Source organism: Hyperoodon ampullatus (genome assembly GCF_949752795.1).
Source record: "Hyperoodon ampullatus genome assembly, chromosome: 2".
NCBI classification, from domain to species: domain Eukaryota; kingdom Metazoa; phylum Chordata; class Mammalia; order Artiodactyla; family Ziphiidae; genus Hyperoodon; species Hyperoodon ampullatus.
This window is the reverse complement of record NC_136915.1, coordinates 196,276,148-196,292,444: the sequence shown is the minus strand read 5'-3', so window position 1 is coordinate 196,292,444 and position 16,297 is coordinate 196,276,148. Positions and strand designations below refer to the sequence as shown.

The window sequence follows — 16,297 nt, the reverse complement described above, 5'->3', positions numbered from 1 at the left end:
AAACCAATGCTACCGATGTAATGGTTCATTATTTTTTATGTTTCCTGCTTCTCAAAAAAATTTTTTTTATTTTGCAGACTCAGTCATCATCTTAGAAAAAAAGAAACGTGTTTTCCCACACAATCAAAAATGATACTCTACATGAGAAAATCTTTTTATAATTAAAGGCTTTAACTCTTGTTCAGGAATCATGAAACTAATAGTAACAATTATGACAAGCATACCTATTTAAAAAGATTAAAATAAAACTTTTATACTAGGGCATCCCGATTTGAAAACTTAGATTTAAAAAAATATTTTGGCAAATTATTTTTACCTGTTTTCAGCTGAATCATGTTAGTCTTGCTTTCATCTAACATGACCTTTCATCTAACCTATGAAATGCATCTGTTCCTCAAACTAAGAAAAGAGGTGAGAAGGCGAAACTCTGGTATTAGAATTTTTTTCCTAGTAAATTTCACCAGCATTTAAATGAGACTCGGACTATTCTGCTGACAAAACATCAAAAGATCTTACTGTCAATAGTGTTAAAAGACTAGGAAAATACTGTTACCATGTTATAAGTACAATGTTGTTTTAAATCTGATGTCCTTGGAGAGTTTTAACAGGCAGTGGTCTTTAGAAAAAACTTACCTTCTAGCTTCATTCCAACACTCAGACATTTTTGAAATCGACAGTAAGGACAGCGCTTTCTCTGTGTCTTGTCAATTTGGCAGTTCTGGTTTTCTATACACGTGTACCTTTTATTATTTTGGACTGTTCGCTTAAAAAAGCCCTATAAGAGAAAATAGTGAGACATATTATCAAGCTAACACCCGCCTCTTCCATTGTTTCATTTTAAGGAAATCACCAGTAAATCTTTTCATTGCACCGTTTGAGCCCTTATGTGGTTCTGTGGTTTGTTTTACATTTTAACAAGATCAACCCTCCAAAACCAGGCTATGGTAGAGATTTTTCTGGCATCAGAGTTATATTTCAAGAATCGCATCAAATCTTGGGGAGCTTTAGCTACACACCATCTTATCTCAACACTCAGGGAAAAATACATGCATATTAACCAGTAATTTTTTGAAGAAAATCTGTTTTCCTATTAACCTTCATATTCCAGATAAGGCACTTATAGAGAGAGCGGCACTGTTTTCAAGTAGTCTGATACAATTTCAGTGGCAAACTACTGTAAAATAGCGATGGAAAAATGGAATAGCAAAACACCTCAGATTTTTTACAAATGTCAGCACTAGATAGTTAAAAGCAAAAGGATTTAAAGAATAAAATGGGAAAATGTTCATAATTCCATTGGAATACATTCAAGTTGGAGAACTGTGTAAAGAAAAAGGTGAAACTCATTGAGGGAAAAAAGCATATATAGCAAAGAGCTGAATTTTAGCAGAGTGTATGCCTTCCTTATATTTCACCCACAAGAATTAATCAAAAATAAAATCTGTAGCTTTGTAACATAATAACAGCTTGGATGGTATATTCTGTTTGTCCTACTAGCCACAAAGTGAAACCATCTTACTTTGTTATAAGGAAATAAGGGATTTTCTTGGCAGTGGTTTAAGTAATTGTACTGAGTTTTCTACTTTTAAAAATGTTGAAAAATAGGGGGTATCAAGTTTACTGGGAATATATGAAAAAGGTCTGAGATAAATCCTTAATGTATAGTTGACATTGTAAGTAATAATACAGTACATCTTACATATTAACATTTCTTGCATTTAAATAGGTCATATAATATATTTATGAAAACTACTCTTATTATAAACTTAAGATCTGGTTTCTAATTCTTTATGATATAGATTTCAAAAAAATCTTAAAAATTATTTTTGGAATAAATCAGGATGAAATCATGCAGTTGGGAATTTAGACCTTTATGTCTGTGGGTAAAAAATGTTTGGACGTGTAGCACAGAATACTCTGAAGTTAAAATGTATTCGGGAAATACTTTGTCATGTTCGCTCTCAAGAACAACGATGCTTTAAATATATATAAGTCAAGCAAAATCAATACTTTGGACCGTTAGAAATAGAAGTCTTTGTACAGCTCTATCACCTTCCTACCATAAACTATTTTCAAGCCATGAGACTGGCAAAGTTTCCTAAACAGCATAAATCTCTTTGCCTTTTGAGTTAAATTGGACACATATTTCTAAGAATCATCTCACTAAGACTCACTCATTCCCTCTCTCATTTTTAATTGGGTACAAAAAAGACAGCCTGTATTTAGCTTTAAGAAGTAATCCAATGGTTTATTTTGGTTTTGAGCATTATATTTCTCAGGTAGCAACGTAGAAGGCAAACCTTGCAGCTTTCACAGGTGAGGAGCCCATAATGGTACCCAGACACTTTATCTCCACAAACAGGACAGAGTTCCTCGAGATCTTCATCATAGGAGTAATTCACCATTTTAAACTGAGACACTGAAACAAGAGAAATGCACGCACATATCCAATTAATTTACTAGGTAGGCTTTAATCCTGCAATAAAAACCATTTTGGTGGCTGGTGGGCAAACATCACCAGGTAAAATAGAAAATAAAAATGTTTTACCCAGATGTACCGCAGAGAGCTATTTTCATACAGTGGAAGTAAAACATCTTTTGGCATGCGCTTTGCATTCTTTTAATTTAAAAATAATTCTAATTTCTTGCGTTAAAAATTCTTAAGCTGACCACTGTTGAACACGAGTCCCCCTACCTCTGCAAAGCAACAGATCAGAATAGAAACACGAATTGCATAAAGTAACAACTTCGAATTTCTTTTAAACCTCCTTGAGGTTAAGTTCCAAAGTGTCACCTTTGCCTAAGGGAGAGAAAGGAGCACACGGCATTATCCTCCCACTGGAATGAGTTTGCTCAAAGTCCACCGAACTATAAGGGTGTTTGGGGAAAGCAACACCAATATGCAAACACTTGGCAGGGGAACGGACGCCCCCAGAAACCTTCTCAGCAGCCCCAATTTAACCACAGCCTGCGGCTCCCAGCGTTCAGGTCTGTTAGATTAATCCAAACATTCAGTTACGTATTGATAGGGCTTTCCCCTCCACACTTTTCAAAAATCTCCTATCAAAATAAAAAGGCAAAAGGCAGGACGCCCGGACCCCATAAAAAAAGAAGAAGAAGAAGAAGAAGAAAAAGAAGGAAGGGAAAAGATACACACGAGGGTTTGGTTTCGTCGCAAAGTACTGAAGTCGTTTAATGAACCTCACATGTTTCCGATCATCACCGCAAAATATAAACACCTCGAGTTCGCCCTGTTAAACAGAAATCAGGCCGCGGCTCTGAGCGGCTCCCTGCAGGGATCGGGTAACCGGCCTTCCTTCCGACGCAGCACCGCGAAGGCGTCTTCACAGCGCCAAGATGGATAAACTGCATAGCAGAGGCAGTGGCCAGGAGACCCCAGTTAATACCTGATCCGGTCCCTCCCGGAGACTCGGTCCTCGCCGATCGAGCCTCGCAGCGCGCGCCGCAGGGGACGGATCCCGAGGGCAGGTCCGCGCAGCCCGGCCGCCGCCCGCAGCCTCCCGGCACCTCCGGTGAAACCCCGGGCGCATTCGCCTCTCGCCCCTTGCTCAACTTTCGGCTACACACAGGCGCACAAACGCCCCAGTCAAGTTTGTTTTAAGTTAATCAGTGGCATTTGCAGGGGGCGGGGCGGGGCGGGAGGGGGTGGATGGGGAACCGAGGGCCGGGCAGAAGCTTCCTCTGATTTGTTTACCAAATAGGAAAGGGAGAAACAGCCCCCAGCCCAGCCCCACAGTACTCGGCCGCTCTATCACCATAGGGGCCTCTCCTTGCCAATGATCACTGATTTTTTTTTCTCTTTAAAATAAAGTTCTATTTTCTTTACGGATTCTGGGGGCCTCCGGAAAGGGCCGTCGGGGTGAGGGTCCTTCCTTGCAGCGCTTCTCGGCTGAGCCGCGACCGGCAGCGTGGGGCCGGCTCTCTCCCAGGGACTCAGAGCCCTGGGCTGGGGCATAAACCTGGGTGAGTTAGCCAGAGTTTGGGCGGGGGGGTGTGTGTCCCGGGAAGAGATGTTCCAGCCGAGGCAGACGTGTGGGCTCCGAGAAACAGAAATAAAGAGATGCAGAGCGCAGTCCTCCCGGCGGTGCCCTGAGAGGGCCGCGCTCACGTTTGGGGAACCTGGGGGTTTGGCCGAGGCTGAGACTTCCAGAAGTTTAATAGCCCCATCCCTCCTAAAGCTCGTGACTATTGTCTTGAGGCACGTTTTAGGGACGGAAAAAGGTGTGCTTTACCAAGTGTGTTCTCTTCTCCCTCCCCCTTTCGCCAACAAAGTAAACTTTAACTTCGCCTCTGAGAGGCTCGGAGAGGCAACCGTTTCCAAGGGGACCCGGTGCGCGCCTCGGGGATCCGACACCCAAAAGACTGGGGCTGGGGCTGGGACCGTCTTGGAAAATTCAAAGGCAGAGGCCGTGTGGGGAGACCGACGCTGCGGTGCGAGACCGGGGCACCTTTCAGAAGCGCCCAGGTGCTGTTAACCCAAGTTAGCGTTTCGAGCATGGAGTGCATCCGAGCAAATAAGTCCCGGTCTTGAGAAAGTAGAGGGAGCGGTGGGGCCTTGGACAGCGAAGGCCTCAGAGGCGCGCGGACAAGTTCCCCGAACTGTCCCGGGACCCGGTAGCGGGTCCTCTTTCTGCCCCCCGGCCCCCCGCCCCGCGGGTCGGACGGCGGTGCGTTCCCGGCCGAGACCAAAGCGAGCCTGGTCCTGGGGTGCCTTCCGCGGGGGCTCCCCTCCGGCGCAGGCCGCGTGGCCTGGATGGAGGAAGCCTCGCCCGGGCGCTGCCCACCCGCTTTCGACCCCGGGGCTGAGCCAGCGGCCGGAGGCTTCCTGGAGCCCTAGGCACCAGGGAAAGCCAGCTTTCTGCTCTGGGGCAGGAGGTCGGGTCGAGAACGCCCCTCTCGAATTCTACAAAGGAAATATTGCAATGGCATCTCCCTCCCACCTCCCCCCAAACCCTGATTCTTGCCTCCCCGGCTTCCTGTTCCAGGTTCTCCCTCCGCTGCTTTTCCCGAGTAGCCCAGAAAAGCGCGCGGTAAGGAGAAGCAGAAACTTCCCCTTGGCCCAAGAATCTCGCCGGCCCCAAGGACGCCCAAAGGATAGTCCTTCGCGGTAGCTGGCGGCGGAGGGTCTCGGAGGCAGCTCCCCGGCGCCGCTTCCCCCGCGCCCCCCTTCGCGGAATCCCAGGTGTCAGAGGGAAAGCCTCTTTGGGCCAACCGGGTCCCCTCGGCAGCCAACCTACAAGTTGGACTCTAGGGTCTCGGGCCCAGGGGACGTCCACGGCCCTCCCTGGAGGCTGAGCGGGGCCCCAGGATCCGCGAGCGGTATCCGACCCCACCAGCAGGACGCACGCCTTCCCGCCGCCCCCTCTTCTCAAAGCAGAGGGGCGACCTCAGGCCCCGGGCCCAGCGCCGCCTCTCCCGCACAGCCGCGTGCACCAGCCCTGAACTCTGCTCTCAACGCCTCCCCGGCCCTTTCAAGTTCGTTCAAGGGGATGGCAGGAAGCGTTCCGGGATCACAGGCCCGCCGGCCCGCACATCCTGCGCGCTGGCAGGGGCGAGCATGGAAGGGCACCGGTGACTTTTCCTAGCATTGTTCCCTCCCCGGCCCCGAGCAACTGCGATAAACTTCTGAAGGGCTCAATACGGCCAGATCTAGAGTCGCTTATTTTGGAATGCGGCGAAAATACAGCCTACGGGATTTGCTTTTTTTTTTTTTTTTTTTTTTTTTTTTGCTGTTGTTGTTAGCTATCAAAAGCTGGAAAATGAAAAAGGCCTTCCAGTTTCCCAGGTCTCAGACAGAAGAGCTTGAGGCTCAACCGCCGCCCCCGTCCCACACTCACTCCGCAGCGCCCGGCCAGAGGATGGGCTGGGAATAACTGGTTCTCTCCAGTTCTGCCTGCAGTTTTATGAAGTTGTTCAAATTCGAGCCGGCTCCCTGGGTGCGCCTGGGCTGTGGGGTGCCCGTGCGTCCTAACACCGCTAAGCCCGCTCTCCCCGAGGCTCCATCTCTCTCTGCAGTTGACTTTCCCAGGCAGTGCTCTTCCACCGCTCAAGAGCTCAGGTTCAAGTTCCCGCCGATTCCAACGACTGGGAACCTGCTCGGGTTTCCCGCGAGACATTCCGTCCCTTAGAATGATCTTTAGAATAATAAGATCTTTAGCCTGAAGCTGCCCCGTTCTTGTAGCCAGAGCTCGAAGCCTCTTTTCTTAATTAGAAGTGGCCAATTAGGCATTGCTTGGAAAATCCCCGCCCCGCATTGTTCAAGAGCCATAAACTTTTATGCCTGCCCCTGGGGAAGGGGCCCGACGCCCGCGCGCCGCCCCGCAGCCCCGCAGCCCCGCGGCGACCAGCGCTCGGCGGCCAGTCAAGCGCCCGCGCTGGGCGGGCGGCTGCAGCCCGCGGGGCGAGCCCGGGGCGCTGGAGCCGCGGGAGCCAAGCGCCGCGAGCGCCTCCTTACCTTGCATGTTTTCCGGCATCTGCCCCTGTTCCCCATGCGACCGAGCCAGTCCCAGAGCTTCCGTCTCCACTTTGGGCAGCATGACAAGGCGGCCGCGGGCGGGGTAGGGGGTCCGTGCCGGTCCGGAAGCCCAGCACCTGGACGCCGGCCGCACAGCTTCAACTCCGCCGGGAAGGAGGGGGCGACCGGGTGGCTGCTTCCTCGCCCGCCGGCAGGAGCGCGCCTCCGCCGCCTCCGGGGCTGCCGTCAGGACCCCTGAGCCCCGTCCAGGCTCGCGGCTCCCGAGCCGCCCCCGAACCGCGAGGAGGAGGCAGCAGGCTGCAGGCGAAGACCGCGTCCGGGCGCCCCGGTCCGGCTCGGCAAGGGCGCAGCTGCCCGGGGCGCGAACGCGCGTACGGCCGAGCTCCGGGCGCGCAGCGGAGGCGGCGGCCGACCTGCTGCCGCAGCGGCGGTGCCGCTGCTCCCGGACGGCTCGGCTCGGGCAGCCCGCACCCCGCCCTCCGCCGCCCAGCGCTCGGGATCCGCAGGGTCTCTCGCGCGCGCTTTCTCTGGCTTCACTCTCCTCTCCCTCCTCGCCTTTCCTCTCCTCTCCGCCCCTTCCCCGTCTCTGCTTCCCTCCCGCTCGCTATCAGGCTTGGAGTTAGGAAGTTCCAGCCTCCCTCTGTCGCTTCGTCTACTCTCCAGCCCGGGGAGGCGAAGCTGGGAAGGAGAAGGGGAGGAAGAGGAGGAGAAGGGAGGTGAGTGGGGCTGGGCAGGGGCAAGACGGGATGAGGGGTGATGACAGTGAATGGGGACGCGGGCTCCGGACTCGGGTCGGACACCAGGCGCCAGCCAATGAGGACGAGGCGCAGGCTCCAGTCCCCTCGCCTGCCCCAACCTCTTCACCCCGCCTCGCCCCCTCCTACCCCACCCAGGCCCGGGGCGGGGGATGCGCACGCAGCGGGTCTTAACGGCGGGTGAGAGGCGACCTCTGTCTGAGCGCGGCGGCCAAGGAGAAGCTCGGGCGGAGGTGTCCGCGCGCAGAGGGGAAGCCAGAGGGACGCGAGTGGGAGTTGGGGGTGAGGGGGCGCCCCCCGTGTGCGCCGGGTGAGCGGCTGCAGGAGGAGTTAAACACATTTAAACAACGCAGAAATGAACAGAAGAGCTGGCCTGCTCTCGAGGGCCTCCCGGCCTCGTTCCCCTCGGCGCTCAGTCCGCGGGCCCCCGGGAGTGGCGGAGCGTCACGGTTCACCTGCTCACCGAGGGGACAGCCGTGTCGCCGGGAATCTGAACGGCTATCCCCGTTTCCCCATTCTTCCCCAGTTCCTTCTCTCACTTATAAACACCACCCCGCCTCCTCGAGCCCAAGATTATCTTGGCGGCAGACTTCCTAAATTTTGGTGAACTGGGTTTCCATATAGAATGCAAAGAGCAGCCTGAGCTTTCTTTTTCATTTTGCTGCCTCTTGGGTGGGACGATCCACATGAGGCCCAGAGGCCCCGCACTTTAAAAAAAGTTTTAAAGAACCATCTGTTATGCAAGCTATTCCTCCACCCGCCCAGCCCCATCTTCAAAGTTTTCAGATCTCATCGCAACACGATGAAAACATTTTTTTTTTCTCTCCAGCCTCCTGACTGCATGTGAAATGCCTCATATTCAGTGTCTGCTGTGAGACCGGGTAATGATCAGAGTCCACCCACAAGGGGGTGAATTTGAATCTCAAAGGCTCTGAATTTATTCTACTTGAATGGTATAGAGATCACACAGTCAAACTGGCCAGTCCAGTATTTGAAGACTTGAAAAATACTCCAGTCATTGCCATGCATAATCTACACTCTTATATGAAATGGGTCGTTCATCACCTCCCCACGCCTGGCGATTCAGATACTGTTGCCTCCTGAAACTGATTTGTCATTTTGCTGTTTAACATGCAGTATGCAGAATCTAAGTTATTTAAATCTCAGTTTTAGTAGCATCTGCAGGTTTCATGAAAATGTTTAAACTTGGTGGGAGGGCTGCCCATAGTTTGTAAAGGGGAGTGGGCTGAAGTTGCCAAACTAGTGACCCTTAAGATGCTCAGATTTTGGTGACAGTCCGTCCATTTGCAGGATTTCCTATAGTTATTTGAAGTATCACTGTGAATTAAAATCAAAAAGGGGATAAAGTCTCAGGGCTCAGATCAGTGCTCGGTGCGCTTTCCTTATGGATGCAGGTGAACTTTGAGCATCAGTTTATTACAAAGCCTTAATTTAAGAGCACCCTCATCCCACAGCAACCAAACAGCCTATGGGAGCACTTTTTTTTTTTTTTTTTTTTTGCATTACGTGGGCTTCTCACTGCCGTGGCCTCTCCCGTTGCGGAGCACAGGCTCCGGACGCGCAGGCCCAGCAGCCATGGCTCACGGGCCCAGCCGCTCTGCGGCATGTGGGATCTTCCCAGACCGGGGCACGAACCCGTGTCCCCTGCATCGGCAGGCGGACTCTCAACCACTGCGCCACCAGGGAAGCCCTGGGAGCACTTTTGCAACGCCTTCCCAACACCAGGCTGGAGCTCTGTGGGAGGGAAGGCCCTCTGGTTGCTGGGATGGGAGGAGGAGGTTAGGAGAGCTGAAAGAAGTAGATAGAGGGTCTGACAGCACCAGGGACTTGCAGTGTGGCCTAAATCTTTGCCGGGACTTGGGGCTGAGCCTGACCTGGCTGGAGGCAAACTTTGTGATTATGTTCAGGGCCCAGCCTCAGCCCCAGAAGGGACCTGTTTAGGCCACACCTGACACCTCTTCCGTCTAGGCCAGTCTGCCCTCCCATCACACCCCCAGACACCTGGAGTGACGGTGACAAAGGGCCAGCTGGCATCCATTTGTCTCCTCACAAGAGCGAGCGGCGATGGCGGGAGAATAGGGGCTGGGGTCAAGGTTTTAAAAATCCTCCCTTAAGAGAAGCCACAGTTGAAGCTCTAGTCCAGGCCGACGGCTCTGCTTAGTCAGCTGCGAGCCCAACGGGCACCGAAAGCGCAGGAGGTCTCAAGCCGAGAGAAAACTTCCCTTTCTGAGAACCAAAGGAACCCCGAGCCCCCAGTGCTCCGGGCCTCCAGCTCCAGGAACGCAGGAGCTCCCGAGGTCCCCAGACCTCGCCAGGTCCCCTCGGGGGACGTCGAAACCCCGTCTTCGGTGGACAGGGCGGGAAATCTCCCGCGGGAGAGACCCGAGAGTACAATCACCTTTACCCCGGGCGCTCTGAGTGGGGTTTAGGGGAGCAGACGCAGAGGCAGGGCGGGGGGCAGGCCTCGGCTTCCGACCTCGCGCTCCTTCCCGCCCTCCAAGTGCACCCTTCCCCCATCCTCCCCCCCCAGCACTTACTCTGGTCCTTTGCCCCTTCAATTCCGCTGGGCTGGGGGTCCCCACTGGAGCCCAGGACCCGTTTGCCCCGTGACCTGGGATGGGCCTGGGCGTCTCCCAGAGCACCCTCGCGGAAGGAGCGCTGGGGGAGGAGGTGCCCGAGCCCACCCGCGGTGCCGGGTCGGTTACCTGGGGATGGTTCCAGGTGGCAGAGGCCTCCGCGCGAGGCGGGAGGGCGAAGCGGACGCCAGGAGGGGAGGCACCTGAGATGGGGATGGGGGACTGGGCCTGTGTGGTCTAAACGTCTCGGCTCGCGGTGGTCTGCGTTCACGGAGAGATACACCCACTGCCTTGGAATGATAAAGCCCCGGCAGGCGGGCCGACGCCTCCCACCCTCCTCCGGGGAAGTCTTCACCGACTGCCTCTTAGTGGGAGCGCACTTAGGAATCCACCCCGGCTGCGGGACTTGTAACTAACCGGTGGGGACGCGAGGCCGGGCGACACCGCTCCGGCTTTAGCCGCCCCGCGCGTTCTCAACTCGTTCCCCCGCCCCCCTGCCAACTCCTGGCAAACTTCGCTCCCCTTTCCCCCCGCTTCCCCCGCGCCTCCACCTCCTTTCCTACGGGTCTGGTCTCCAGGCTCGTCCTTCCCGGTTCTGACTGAGTCTTCGAGCGTTGATTGACGGTTGCAATTACAAAGGATGATGCCTCGGGGAGGCTCCCGCAGCCTTGATGAGCCCGAGAAGCGCAGTCCTGGCATATTTTATCCAGACTCAGCGCCACGGGGCCGTGCGCCCCGTCCACCCGCGGGCAGGAGCGGAGGGGGTCTCGCGCTCCCCGCCCGCGAGGATGCGACTGCCTTGCTCTCCCGCCGCCGCCTTCCCGTGGCTCCGCGCCGCGTTCCCGAGCGCGCGCCGGGAACAGCCTGCCCTTGACCTGACCTGAGAAGTGTCGTGCGGCCCCGCGCGCTTCCCGCGTGCAGTCTGCCAAGGCGTAAGAGGTCATGATTTTCAGGACTGGTTCAAGTTTCCTGGGCTCGGCAGACACGGGTCCCCGGAGTTACAGCGTGGAAGACCTACGTCTCCCGCCCGCCTGGGTGGGAGAAGCCTGCCACGACCCAGCACGACCCGCCCAACCCCGCACGAAACTTGCAAATCTACATCCTTGGAACCAATGTCTAACACCTCCTCCATTCCTACTTTTTGGTGCTTTCGAGAAACCAGAATACTTTTCTCGTAGCACGTGCCTACTCTTTAGCCGCAAAAGAAACCTAGATTTCCCCCCACCCACCCACGAAAGTCTCCACAACCAGGCCGGGATAGCCCGAGGGGAAAGAGAAACAAGTTTATCAGTCTACTGAAGCTCGGGTTCTGCCTAAATTCTCCGCCCCTCCCATTCGAAAAGCCCATCAGAAGCCCCTTTTGCTTTCCTCTGAAAATCAAGTTCAGCTAGAACTCCAGAGTTCCGCTGCTGAGCTGGAGCCGGGAAGGGGGGTGGTGCTGGGCTACCCCCCACCCCCCGCTTCTAGGCGCTCCACCCCCGCGTTCGAAGCACTTTTTTTTTTTTAAAGAGAAGTTAAATTTTAGTGCAGACATATAAATTAACAAAGGGCACCGAATTGGCCGAAGCTTTCAGAGAATAAACTGGAATAGGTGAGAAGTCGTGTCATGTTAAAAAAAAAAAAAATCCCTTTCTGCTGCCTGAGTAAACAGCCTGTCGTCCAGGAGGAAAAACTGCGGCCAGTCTAGCTAGACCTTCTACCCCGAGAAAGACTGCCTGGTAGGGGGTGGCCAGCCAATGGCGACTGATTCACAGTCACTATGGGAGTATCTTAGTATATCAGGGCCCCGTCTTTACCAGCGAGGAAAACGCAAGGTGCCGCATTTATCTGGGTAATCAAGACTCCTCCACCCCCTCCAAACAAACTCGCATCCTTTCCCTGAAGGACATGTGAGGTTTTTGGAGACTTTGGCCTGTATTATCGGAATCTACAGCTCTCGGTAATAAGGCTTCCCTGTAGAACTTTTTAGACTTCATTTTCTTTGGGGCGGGTTGCCCCTGCCCAGGGGTCTAGGCGCGTCCCACCTTGATCGAGCCGGTGCCCTTCGAGGTGAATGGGGAGATCCGGTCTGGAGAAAGGAGCCGGCTGGGAAATAACCTTGGGTAGGTGGTCCAATCTAATCTAGCTCTTCCTCTCTGTAATTGAAATGGAGATGTGAGTCAGCTCCAACTCAGCACTGGAGACTCCACTCTCGGAACCATCCCTGTCCATTCTCGGGACAAACCAGAACAGCGAGTGGCGTTCTCGAGGACGACGCTGGCGCCTGCAGGCCACCGAGCCCTGGGTGAACCCTGCGAACGCTCACACGGCGACTCCCCCCCCGTGGTCCCTCCCGCGCCCCAACCTGGACCGGGAACTCAGATCTAAGCACGAGGTGATTCTAGGCTGACATCCCATTGAATATGGCCAGACTGGAAGCTTCATGAGGGAAGGGACGACGTGACGCTCAGCTTCCGAATGGGGCCCCGGCTGTGGCCGCGCGGGGATGGATCGGGAGCCTCCGGCCTTAGGGGAGCCCCCGCGCAGGGTGTTCTGGTTTTTAAGATCAAAGAGTGCCGGACCCGCAGAACTGCGGCCGTCGAGCAATTCAGGTCCCTCCTGGACAACAGAGCAAGACTGGGTTTGGCAAGGGGGCACTCGGGGTGGTCACGTCCCCTTGGGACTTGCCGCGCGGGCGTAGGGAGAGTGTTAGGGGCCCCGAGATGCCGCGGGTCGCGCTTTTCGGAGGGTGTCAGCTCCTTTTCCAACTTGCAGACAACTTTCGTGGTTAAGAGATGGTGGCCAGCGTGCACCGAGCCTTGGGGACGAATTCTTTCGCTTTCCCCCAGGATTTCTCGTCTGGACACTGTGGGGCGTCGCTTCGGGGACTTGGTGGCGAGTTCCGAGCAGTTTTCTTTCCAATCCTATAGGCACCGCTGGAGGCGGCGGAGGTTTGGGGCCCTGAGGCTGCGGAAGTCCAGAGCCAAGCCTCAGCAGCATTAACTGTGGAAAACGTTAGCGCCGGGCGTGGGACCAGCATCTCCCAGCAGGAGACACACCCGGCTTTGTCAAAAGTGCTTTAAAAGGGCGGGGGAGGAGGTGCTTAAACTACCTCTTTCCCTATGCCCTCCCCCCAGGAGACCTTTGCTTGTTTCTTAGGAATAAAAAGTCCTCTCTAAACTCACTCATTTTGAGTGATTTCCCTGCCGTCCTCATATCACGGACTCTATAACAAGTGGATGCTGTGAATTTCCTCTCAATTTCCCTTTCATCCACTCAGGAGCCCCGCGAGTTGCTACCATAAGCCACAGAACTGCAAGCTCAACGTCAAACTCCAGAGACCCTTTCAGGAAATTCCAGAGTCAGAGACCAGAAGTGCCTCCCTGCCCCCCACCCCCCGGCCCCCCCATCTCTGCTCAGCTCTCAGGGCTCCAGATGGCTCCACCCCACCCATACACCACGCCCCAGCCCACCCTTCCAAATTCTTCGGGGTTTCCACTGCGGATTGAAGAGGAAGATAAAGAGCGATTGACAAACGTCTTACTTAAGCCCCAAATGCCTTTCGGAAGAAAGTCTGAGTAGACATACATTGTTTGTAATCATAATTTCTTTATATCAACAAGAGCAAAAAGATACTACCTTGAGGAAAAAGCATGGATTTCAGAGTCACATCCATGATTTCTATTTACAGCCCACTCTTCTGATAAACTGAGTGACCTTGGGTAAATCACTTGACCTTTCCGAGTCCATTTTTTTTTTCTTCATCAGTAAAGTAAGGCTCACAAAGAAAACTTTTTTTAAACAAAATAAACTTTATACACAGGTGATCGTGTCAGAAGAGCAGCCCACCACACTGTTATTAATATCAGTTCTTTCTCTTTCTCCCTAATTTCCCCCAAACCATCCTCTATAAGGAAAACAACTGGGAAAGGAATCACTAGCCATTCTAAGGACCATTAAAAATGGATCCTTCCAGCGGGAGGTTCCTGCCAACGCCGCCATCTTGCAGTGTTTGACACAGTCCTCAGGACTCAATCACGTTACCCGCAGATATTCATCTTATTTGAGGTTTAAAAGTAAAGTATATCTTTTCTTACTTGTCAGTCATGCAAAAACACACATAACAGAGCTTCCTCAAAGACTGAGAAAGAGGCAGCCTTTATTGATCGGTCTGGTCAATTTCAGTCCACATGTTTCCCCAGGCTCAATCTCTCATGCACTGGTCGTATTTCAGCTCTTCCCCAGGCCCTTCCCAGACACAATGCCCGACAAACTCCTGAAGTTCCTTGAAGCCAAGTGGGTTTCTCAGAGAAGATGTTCCAGCAAGGCGAAGAGTGAAGACATACCCTCAAATAAGTAGCTTTATCCTGAGGTAGGTTCTGGACTTGGGGAGTAAGACATCTGACTCTTGCCCTGCATAGGGCATCCCTGGAGGTGTTTGGGGAGGTTGGAAAACTGGCCGGAGACTGTCCCAGAGCCCCTCTCTAGCTCAGCTCAAGTTCAAGGCTGAGTCCAAGATAACCCTAGACATTTGTGTCTGCGTGGAGGGGTCAAGTAAAGAAAAAAAGCATTCCCAAGCCTCTGTTCTGGCTTCATCCATACATCTCTCTTGGTTTATTAAAAGAGGCATTAAAGAAATTCTTTAAGTCCCATCACAATTGAGGATCCAGGCCAGCAAAGAGAATCTGAGATGCATTGTTTCAAAAGTGGGCAGGAGCCGGGAAGGAGACAAGGCTCCGAGGCTTAGCTTCCTGGAGGGAACTGGCTGCCTAAGCCCAGCAGCAAGAATCAGACCATGGGCTTGGGTAACTGGTGTTCTAAACAGCACTGCAAATAAAGCTGGCTAGAGGTTCTGGTGACATAACAGGCTTTCTCACTTTCCACTGTGTGACGTTGACTTCCAGAGATCTTAAGGGCACAGAGCTTACTGGAGGTTATCACTGGAATCAAATCAGACTCCGAGAGTGCTAAGGGGACCAGATAGCAACGTTTATATCACAGTCTCAAGACAGCCTTTCACTGTGTATGACGTACCCCTAGCCACACAGACAGAACCTCCTGTGGTCAGGATGCAACATTATATGGACTGTATAATATTCTTCAAAAATGCACTTAATTCGAAGAATTACATAAATTTAATACAAATCAAACATAACGTTGAGCACATTGCAAGAGGGTCAATAAATACTCGTTACATGACGTTTCCTACCACACAGATTTGGCTCTTTGGCTGACATAGACAGGTACTTTATTCTCTCTCTCAAAGTAGTACTGCGTACTATTCAGTAAAATCACCCCATTTGTCAGAAAGAAAAAAGCCTAAGCCAGAAACCAAGAATCTGGACAGCATCCCAGAGCTAGTGAACTTTAGGGGAACGATCTGGTTGTAACCCAAGTCTGCTGCTCTTACACTGCACAGATTATCTTGCAGGTAGGCAGAAGGAACGGCATCTTATTTTCACTTTTCGATACGAGCACAGACGTCTACATGCAATTTTCATGGAACCGCCAGTGTGCATAAAAGAAAAGTGTCATGCCATGTCTCTAGGACCCATAGAGACAGCTTTTTAGATAAACAGAGGCACATTTCCCAGAAGAACACAAATGAGCTGATGTAGAAGTCAAACCCTGACTGAGCTGTACATACACTGGGCTTAGTTTTGGGAACCTCTCCCCACTCCATCCCAACGTGCCATCAAAGCCACCGGGACCTCAGACCCTATAAGCTGCACCCGTGGGTTCTCCTCACTGGGCCTGCCTGGGGCCGTCAGACCCCCATCCAAGAGGCAACTGGCCTTCAGGGACCCACTGGAGGACCTGATGGCTCCACTGTCCCTCCGGGTGACGGTCTAGCCAAGAACCCTGGGAATGGCCCCCAGCACCCCCGGGAGGCTACGCTGTGGAACACACCGACCCTCAGTGCCAGCAGCCGCCTCCGGGTAACCAAGATGTTCAAAATGGGGACACCTCACAACCAACCGTGGGGCTGCAATACCCGGGGACGGGGGAGAGAGTGTGCCTGGGCCGGGAGGGGGCGGTGGCTGCGACTGAGATCCGGAAAGAGGGGTTTTTTTAACCGGAAAATTCACTGTTATTTTGTCACCCCAGGATCTGGCGCCCGGAAGTGCCCGCACAGGTTTCGGGTGTCGGGGGCGGGCTCGCGGAGGCCCTGGGCTTCTCCTTTGGGGCCTTATTGAGGCTCATCCTCTAGCGATCCCTCCGGGGCTAGACGGATGCCCCGCCGGCTGCCGACGCTCCGGACCCGGCGGACCCCAGACTTGCAGGTGGTCCTGCTTCACGCCCGGGACGGACCCGGCGCGGTGTGAGTGCCGGGCGTCGGGTGAAAAATACGCTTCTTCCGCGGTAGCCGAGGCAACGCGAAAGCGGCTCCTCCACCATCTCCCCCGCATTCCTTCACCCCGGGCCTGCGCCGCGCCGTGGGGGTCCTCGTGTGTGGTCTCGGGAATCCC

The 16,297-nt window shown here is 53.3% G+C and overlaps 1 protein-coding gene across 1 annotated transcript in view; it reads right to left on the bottom strand.

The window, feature by feature from the left end:
- The window catches only part of NR5A2 (nuclear receptor subfamily 5 group A member 2), a gene marked incomplete at both ends in the record, with an annotated part of 122,755 nt that overhangs the window by 105,010 nt on the left and 1,448 nt on the right, over positions 1–16,297 (bottom strand). The window contains 4 exon segments of the mRNA XM_079696441.1: positions 634–775; positions 2,301–2,419; positions 6,476–6,574; positions 6,577–6,612. Coding sequence (XP_079552567.1) covers positions 634–775; positions 2,301–2,419; positions 6,476–6,574; positions 6,577–6,612 — 396 coding nt within the window.